This window comes from Giraffa tippelskirchi, chromosome 7 (assembly GCF_054371585.1).
Source record: "Giraffa tippelskirchi isolate mGirTip1 chromosome 7, T2T-mGirTip1v1.2.pri, whole genome shotgun sequence".
Taxonomy (NCBI): domain Eukaryota; kingdom Metazoa; phylum Chordata; class Mammalia; order Artiodactyla; family Giraffidae; genus Giraffa; species Giraffa tippelskirchi.
The window spans coordinates 15,367,280-15,376,688 of record NC_137281.1 but is presented as its reverse complement, the minus strand read 5'-3'; the positions used below and the strand labels follow the sequence as shown (position 1 = coordinate 15,376,688).

The 9,409-nt window shown below is 38.7% G+C and overlaps 1 protein-coding gene across 9 annotated transcripts in view; it reads left to right on the top strand.

Moving 5' to 3' along the window:
- LOC145515678 (uncharacterized) overlaps positions 1-9,409 on the top strand; it is a 106,068-nt gene that overhangs the window by 93,598 nt on the left and 3,061 nt on the right. The window contains exons 1-4 of one of the 9 annotated variants that reach the window (XM_081516726.1): positions 31-190; positions 930-987; positions 4,409-4,535; positions 4,839-4,934. The exons of 1 other annotated variant lie outside the window; for it this stretch is intronic. In XM_081516726.1, the coding sequence (XP_081372852.1) occupies positions 955-987; positions 4,409-4,535; positions 4,839-4,934 (256 nt within the window). In that variant the 5' untranslated portion in view covers positions 31-190; positions 930-954. Of the gene's footprint in view, positions 1-30; positions 191-913; positions 988-4,408; positions 4,536-4,749; positions 4,935-9,409 lie in introns of those variants that run through there. 7 more of the 9 variants (XM_081516725.1, XM_081516729.1, XM_081516727.1 and 4 more) reach the window with 7 other exon arrangements.

Here is a 9,409-nt window from a genome sequence, read left to right as displayed (position 1 = left end):
CTCTTCTCGCGGGAACTCGAAATTTTCATCACGCCTGGCGGAACCGTTAGATCCGTGAGGCCAGAAATCGTGGGCCCCTGGGGACCTGGTTCACTTCTGCAGGTTCGGACTCCAGGGGACCCGAAGGGTCTAAATTGAAGAGACTGGAGACCGATACGGAGCTTCTGTGCTGGCGGAATGGAGTGAGAAGGTGGGGAGGTTATGCGACCCGTGTGCAGATATAGGATGCCTATCATTGTGGAATTGTGACTGTGTGTCCCTATGGTGGTACGTGCTCGTAACACCAAGACAGTGGGGTACCTGCAACTGTGCGAGTGTAATTATGCGTCCTGTGGTGAGTTAGCGATTGTGTCTGTGTTACCACGTTTGACTCTGTGTGTGCGGATGTGCAATGCGTGTTCTCTTAACTATGACTGCAGAATGTATGGGCTTTCCCAGGTGGCGCTAGTGGTAAAGAACCTGCCTGCCAATGCAGGAAACTTAAGAGACGCGGGTTCGATCCCTGGGTCAAGGAGATCGTAAGAGGGCATGGCAACCTACTCCAGTATTCTTGCCTGGAGAATCCCATGGATAGAGGAGCATGGCAGGTTACAGGCTATAGGATTGCACAGAGTTGCACACGATTGAAGCGTCTTAGTATGTACGCACGTGCGGATTGTACGAGTCTGATCAGCTGTGCGGTTGTTACTCCAGAGCTCAGTTCTTAGGAAACCTCTGTGAAGTTTGGTTTGATTGGAGTCCTCAACAGCAATAACCTCAGCTTTCTCCAGAGACACTGGGAATGGACGGGACACCCCATTTTCCTCTGATCTCCTTTACCTGTGTGTACTGAGGGGTAGGGATGAGGATGGGGCTGGGCTGGGGCTGACCTGTGACCTGACCAGTGTCTTGCCATTACTCTCTACTCTCCCAGTTCTACCGTTCTCCAGGTGAGGCTCAAAAGAGAAGGAAAGAATGCATGATGAACTTCTGCAAGCAGTGTCCAAGGTATGTTGGGATTTCCTCATTGCTTTCTGTTTTAGGAAAGTTAATGCTCAATAAAGGTATATCATTTGATGATAAGTTCCTATGATTTTCCTACTAGAGAAAAGGATATTTGAGCCTGCTACTGAAGCACAGTAACTCCCATATACCTAATGTTTACTTATTTGGAAAATGGCTCCACTTCTGTTTGTCAAATTTTTTTCTTTTTAAATGCAATATTTATTATGACTTTAAAAGCATGACTATTTTAGAGAGTTTATAAACAGAATTGCCAAGAAAAAAATAAAATAGGACCACTCAAATAACTAGTGTTAATATTTTGGTGTATTTTCATTGCTTTTCCAAAATCAAATTACACTTCATTTACCATTTTGAGTGATAGTCACTCAGTCACGTGTGACTCTTTGCAACCTCATGGACTGTAGCCTGCTAGGCTCCTCTGTCTGTGGAATTCCCCAGGCAAAAAAAGTATTCTCCTCTGTCATCAAATCATCTTTGTAAATACAATTTTTCAAAGGTATATATTTTTTTCATGAATGAGTTATAGTTTATTCTTCAAATCATTTGTATGAGACATGAAGTCTTTGCTTTATCTCAGGAAGGGGGTGGAGGGCTGGCAGGCAGCTAGAATTTTGGAGTCGCCTTCTAACTAGAAGAAACAAAAATATCTTTATTCACTTAAGTTTCAACATGTCTCATCTTGGGGAACTCACCAAATCACAAGGCCATCAATCACATTATTTTTTTTATTTGAGTATTAGGGTGTACCCAGGTAGAAGACTCAGAATAAGGATACTGTTTTCTCAAGGTATAAATTTGGAGCTGAAATTCAGTTCTCATGGAACTAAATTTGAAACTCTCAATTTTAAGAATGTGTGTTTGGTACAGAGGCAAAGAAAATCAGGATGAGAATCAATCTTCTCAAATAAGCTTAAGGCCTTTCTATCTGAATTTCTTCAAAAAGAGTTGAGTCCTTCCAATCCATTCTCCTGTGCCAAAGCCCAAACAGAGCATCTGGTTCCCCTCTCCCATCTACCTCTAATTACACTCACCAGCTCTATATTGAAGATATTGCCCAATATTAATGGGAATAACTCTAGGGAGGTAGTATACTGCAGTGGAAAATAAATTTTAAAGGAAATAAAATGAAATTTGTTTTCAGGAGCTAACCTAATGTTTGATCTGGAAATATCTGAAACATTCCCTGTAAAATCAGAGAAGGACAAGGGTACACACCATTACAATGTTATTTAACATTGTTCTGTAGGCATTAACCAAAGCACTTAAACAAAAGGAAAAATTAGGTTAAAAATTAGAAAAGAGGGTGTAAGATTTTTACTTTTTGCAGATGACATGACTGTGTACATGGAAAACCAAATCAACTTATAACCAACACTGTGAAATAAGCAGGACTTCATAGGAACCAAGGAAAAGACTATTTTTTCCCCTAAATTTCCACTCTCAACTCTGGCTAATTTTTTTGTTGCCCTGAATAAAAGCTTGTGCAGTCCCTAAAATTGTTTTGATCACTCTTTGGTATTTTTTGGTTATTTTCAGTCACAAGATCAGTCTTATTTTACTAATTACACTCTCTGGTTGAGTGTAATAATGTGCAAATTTTATTTAAAGCCTGTTCTCTGAACTCAGGCTTACTTCAGGCTAGAAGTTTGCATTGTGAAAGGAGGACATATGGTCCTAAGCTGCTTTGTTTCCTTAACCTGAACTCCTTTCTTTGCTCAGTAGTCAATTTCTTTCCCATAGTCTTTTATCCTCCTATTCCTAGGTATTACTCTCTGGATCCGCTCCCAGATATTATCCTGGGCCTTGCCTTTTACAATTATACTGGACTTCGTTCACCATTCTCATGTTAGTTTCCTAGCTTCTGAATATAATACCTTTCATTTGCTTACTCTCTAGTTTTGATGGAACACATAAGCCAGTACCTTCCCACGAAAAGCTAGATAGGAGAAAGTTTAACATTCATTCTCTATGAATCTAAAATTGTCTTGAGCTAATCTTCATACTAGCTTCGTATTTAATCTTGCTTGGTATATAATCTTTATATTAACTTTGACTGAGTATTGAATTCTCTGCCAAAATTCATTGTCCTTTGTAATATTAAAGGAATTAGAGACTGCCCTAGTGTTCTAGTGGCTAAGACTCCGCAGTCCCAAAACAGGGGGCCCAGGTTCGATCCCTGGTCAGGGAACTAGATCCCATATGCAGTTAATTAATTGTTGTGGTCCTTTAATGGACCGGAACTTGGGGGTACAGAGTCGACCGATAAGAAAGTAAAAGAGGGAAGAAAAGGGGCTGATATTCCCTGGTTTACACAGTATGCCAATATAACTCTAGGACAAAGAGCTAGCACCGTCTACGTAGGCTCAGGGTGCCCTCTCGAAGAGGTCTTGAAAGCCCGGGCAAATAAGTAGACACAATGGACACCTGTGCTCCATGGAAGCAGCCTGAAACGGAGAGAGGGAGAGAGCGAGAGGGAGAGAGTGAGAGCGAGAGCGAGGGAGAGAGAGGGAGAGAGAAAATGAGGAAAGACACGGTGACCAGTGCTCTGGTGAAACAAAGGCATTTATTTAACATATTGTGGGCATATATATACTCTTACCAGATAGCCCTTTTTAGCAGAGATAGGGATCAAAAATCTAACAAGTCATCTAGAAAGCCAGAGGCTAGAATTATTCTCAAGAGAGGGGGTTGTAAAAGTAACTTTACATATCAGAAAGGAGGAGACTTGTAAATGGGTGCTGTTCACCATATGGAATTTCCATATGAACGAGATACATGAATTTCTATTATCCCTGAAAGCCGGCTTGCCAGCTCTCTGGCACCTGTATTCAGGTGCTCTTAAGGAGCATAGAGTTCATGCAAGACTGAAAACAGCACACAGGAAGCCTCCTGTTAAATGTATCCTGACAATTAATTAATTAAAAAATAAAGGGATCATTTCATTTTATTTTAAATAGTGCTGTTGAGACATCTATTGCTGTTCTGATTTCTGAAAAATTTTATGTGATCCACAGAAGCTTTTAAAAAGTTCTGTTTTTCCCTGATATTCTGAAAGTTTACTTCAAAATATAACATAAGGTATTTTTTAAAGTCTATCACATTTTCCTCTCTTTTAGGGCTTAAAGGGAACATGGGAAGGGACTCTCATTTATGCAGACTTTACTGTGGCCAGGCACTGAGCTGCAGGCTTGCTATTTCATTTCATTGGAAAAGTCCACTCTATTTGCACACTCCTAGACAGATCCCTCTGTACGTAGCAGATATGTCTTGGCTGATGTAATAGGGTCCAGCGCCTTCAATTTGCTTAATAATCTGTCCTTTTCTGTAGAGCTCTCTACCATCTCATCTACTACCATCATTTTCTTCTCTCCTTCCATTGTGAAAGCATGTATGTTATTTTCAGGGGTCAATGATGTTCAGGGACGTGTCTGTAAACTTCTCTCAGGAGGAATGGGAATGCCTGGACTCTGGTCAGATGAATTTATACAAAGAAGTGATGTTGGAGAATTTCAGCAACCTGGTTTCAGTGGGTAAGGATGACTGTCCCCCCAATTCAGAGTCTGCTCTTAGGAATGTCTTGTTTCTCCACTGTGAATTACTCATTTCAGGTAACGAGCTAGATTCCTGCTCTCTGTCCCTGAAGGAATGGTTGAGTTGGAATGGAATGGAAGAGCTGGAAATGGGCAGCTCTGTTGGGATATGGCTGAAGCTTCATCTTCATCTTTTCTCTGGTCCTTCCTGTAGTGGCATCTCTTCTTGATCACCAAAGGACTGGATCTGATTTCTGGGACACCAACAGCATAACTGTGTCCCATGTCTTTTCTTGTGATCAGGACTTTCCAGTTCTAAACCGGCTGTGATCTCCTTATTGGAACAAGGAAAAGAGCCCTGGATGAGTGACAGAGAACTGACCAGAGGCCTTTGTTCAGGTAAGCGAGAGATGATAGTGCAGGAGTAGAGCCTGAGGACATATTACCTGTAAGACGTTATCAGGAAACTCCCTTCAAAAACCCAAGGCCTCTTCCACTAAAGATATATCTTGTTTTTTTCCCTCTTATACTTTTTTCTCTGTCCAATGTAGCAAGCATTAACACCTTCCTTCTTCGTTTCCAAGGCAGTTATTCTACCCACTTTTTAGATTTCATTCCTTCATAGGATATGCTGCATTTAGACTTATGTACCAGTAGATATTCCCACCATAAGAAGTGTGTGTGTGTGTGTGTGTGTGTTTGTTTTTTCTCTTCCAATACTGGTTTTCATTTTATCTACTTTCTAGAAACTTACTAGCTATAATTTTCAGAACCCTTTCCCAATCACTCCCTTCTTTGTCCTCCCCCAAAATAAACAATATCTTGACTTCTAACTCTATGAAGTAATTTTTGCCTGTTTCTGAGCTGCATGTAAGTGGAATCATACAGTGCTTATGCTTTTGTTTTTTTTCTCAACTTCATATTTATGGGATACATCATCCATGTTATTGTATATCAGTTCAGTTCAGTCACTCAGTCGTGTCCAACTCTTTGCAATCCCATGGACTGCAGCACACCAGGCTTCTCTGTCCATCAACAACTCCCGGAACTTGCTCACGCCTGTCCATCAAGTCAGTGATGCCATCCAACCATCTCATCCTCTGTCGTCCCCTTCTTCTTCTGCCTTCAATCTTTCCCAGCATCAGGGTCTTTTCAGATGAGTCAGTTCTTCGCATCAGGTGGCCAGAGTATTGGAGTTTCAGCTTCAGCATCAGTCCTTCCAATGAATAGTCAGGACTGATTTCCGTTCGGATGGACTGGTTGGATCTCCTTGCAGTCCAAGGGACTCTCAAGAGTCTTCCCCAGCACCACAGTTCAAAAACATCAATTCTTTGGCACTCAGCTTTCCTTATAGTCCAACTCTCACATCCATACATGACTACTAGAAAAACCATAGCTTTAACTAGACGGACCTTTGTTGGCAAAGTAATGTCTCTGTCTAGGTTGGTCATAACTTTTCTTCAAAGGAGCAAGTGTCTTTTAATTTCATGGCTGCAGTCACCATCTGCAGTGATTTTGGAGCCCCCAAAAAATCTGTCACTGTTTCTATTGTTTCCCTATCTATTTGCCATGAAGTGATGGGACCAGATGCCATGATCTTAGTTTTCTGAATGTTGAGTTTTAAGTCAACTTTTTCACTCTCCTCTTTCACTTTCATCAAGAGGCTCTTTAGTTCTTCGCTTTCTGCCATAAGGGTGGTGTCATCTATGTATCTGAGGTTATTGATATTTGTCCCAGCAATCTTGATTCCAGCTTGTGCTTCATCCAGCCTGGAATTTCACATGATGTACTCTGCATATAAGTTAAATAAGCAGGGTGATAATATACAGGCATTTATTGCATATAGCTAATGTTGGTGCATTCTCAGGGCTATGTGGTATTCCATTCTATGGATATATTTTATATTATTTATTCTGCATTGCTAATTATTATAAATTAAGTATCCTTTCTACTATTGACTGTTGGGTTGTTTTCCAGTTTTTAGCTGTTTTACATAATGCTGCTGTGAATATCTGTGTACATATATTTTGGTGCATATATATATACACATTTCTTTTGGGTGTATACACAGGAATGGAGTTACTAGGTAATAGGATATGTGTTGGTTCAGTTTTAATAATGCCAGTTTTCCAAAGTGGTTATGCCAATTTATATTTCCAATAGCAGTATGAATGTTGCTATTGCTCTGCATTCTTGCCAGTTCTTGATATTGCTAGACCTTTTAATGTTAGCCATCCTGTGGTATGTTTATGTGCATGCGTGTGTGTGTGCATGTCTGTGTGTTCTGTGACTTGCCCATTTAAGTTTCTTGGTTCTGTTCATTGGGTTGTCTTCTTTCTCCCAGTGACTTGAAGGAGCTCTTTGTATATTCTGTATATGAGCCTTTGTAAATATCTACCTCTATCGCTTACTTTTTTATTCTCTTAGTGTTGTCTTTTGATGTTATTAATTTTAAGAAGACAAGCTTACCTATCTTATCCTTCTAGTTGTTGCTTTTTGTGTTTTGTGTAGGATTCATTGCCTATTCCAAAATCATGAAGATACTTCCTGTGTTATATTCTAGTAGCTTTGTTGCTTTACCTTTTACATTTAGATCTCCAGCTCCTTGGAGCTGATATTTGATGTAGTATGAGGTAGGAGTCAAATTTCATTTTTTTTCCCCCACGTGAATATGCAGTTGACCCAGCAAGGTCTTCTGGAAAGACTTTCTCTATATATAAGGCTACTTTGCCATAAATCATGTGTTGCCATATCTATAAGTCTGTCTCTGAACTTTATTATGTTCCATTTGTTTGTCTGCCTTTGTCCGAATACTACACTAGAATAGTACTATAGCATTTTCAAAAACCTGCTCATTGTTCTGTGTTTTTGACATTGTTTCCTCTATTCTTTTCCATGAGCACCTTTATTTTTCAAAATTTCTTTCATAACTATAGTCCACATGTCCTAGTGACATTGCCCTTTGGTTAAATTGCCTGCTTTCCAGTACTTTCAATGTATATTAGGAAAAAAAAATGTTTATTAGACACACTTAACAGGGCATTACACTCTAGTTTTGAAGCTTTTGTCTTTCCCTTTTTTCCTTTAAATGCTATTTAAGTCAGTAAATAAATAAAACTCCAAAAGTACAAACCATAAAGCAAAATTGTGAACTGAAAATACATCAAAATTAAGAATTTCTGTTAAATGAAGGACACAATAGATAAATTTAATGCAGAGTAGATTGGAAGATAGTTGCTAATTAATAGGAAGAAGTTAGTGACCCAATAAAAATACTGATAAAGGTTAACAAGGTTAAAATGCTAATTAGTAAGCCTGTCAGATGTTGACACTTAATAATTACAAATGCAAATGATGGCAATAATGAAATATCACTTTTCACTTACTATACATGGAAAAGTAGAAAGCTGGATAATGACAGCTGTGAGTGGGGACGTAGAAATTCTTATGCATTCTTGGTGAAAGTATAAAATGGTATTGCCTTTCTCTACAGTCATCTGTTACTACTTAAACTGGTATGCATATGCCCCACTTTTGAGTATATATCTACAATTGAAAATCATACAAAAGGATAAATACTTCATGTCTTCCCAGTACCATACCAGTGTATTTTTCAGGTCCGTTTGAGGATTATTTAATTATCTGGGGAAATGTACCTTTGTTTCACTTATTATTTGCTACTCATTAGGGACCGAGTTCTCTTAAAATTAGATGTTAAATTTTAAAAGATTAGTAAGTTGCAAATGATTTGTCTAGTGGAAAAGGTAGCCTGGTAGGAATAGGATAATATCTTATTATCCTATTCTTACCTAATAGGATTATCCTATTATCTTAAAGATTTTTATCCTTTTTTCTGTTAATGTGGCTGATATCACCATCTGCTTTTATACTTGCTTCTGGACATCCTGGGCTTGAAATAAAGATATTGTACTACTGCACTCCACAGTACTGTGCACTCCATAGTACTGTACAGGAAAATATACAAAAGCACAACCACTTGCAGAGGACGCACACATGTGATAGTGCACACCAGACACGTGAGCTAACTTATGTGATTGGACATGTGAAAGATGTACTTTTGCATTTTTGAAAGTTTGCAACTTGAAGGTTCATCTGTAGGGGGCTTACTCTATTGTTGTTTTCTCCATTCAGCCATTCTCTTTTGATTTGAGAGTTTAATCCATTTACATTTAAAGTTATTGTTAATAAGTAACAACTTACTATTGCCATTTTATTATTTTCTGTCCTTGTAGTTCTTTTGTCCCTCTTTCCCTCCCTTGCTGCCTTCATTTTCTTTATTTGTATTGATATACTTTGAATCCTTTATTTTTCTTTTGTTTATTTTCTATAAGGTGTTTTCTTTGTAGTTATCATGGGGCTTTCAAAAATATAACAGTATGTTTTATGCTTATAACAGTCACATACAAAAATAATTTTACTTCTCATTATCCACACTTTGTGCTATTGACTTTGTACCCATCTGGTACATAAATTAGTTCACCAACCAAGAAGCTTCCTCTATTCCTTGCCAAGTATTTTACTGGAGTGTCATTATTTAGGCAAGTGTCACCAGCCCCATCCCTTGAAACAAAGGATCCACTGTAAATCACCTCCTTACCATAAAGTCAGATATGATCAAAAGACCCTTGTTGTGAATAATGAAAGATAGTCCAGTGGTTTTTGAAGCTCTGCCAGGAACTGGGAACAAAGACCAGATACATTTTTTTATTTCACAAGTATGTATATTTTCTGTTAATTCTTTCTTCTCAGTTCAGTACCAATGTCCCTGCCTATGCTGGATGTTCCTGAGTCCAGATTTTCTCTGGTTCCATTTTCCTAGATTTCTAGTTTTCGTTGAGAATGGAAAACTATAA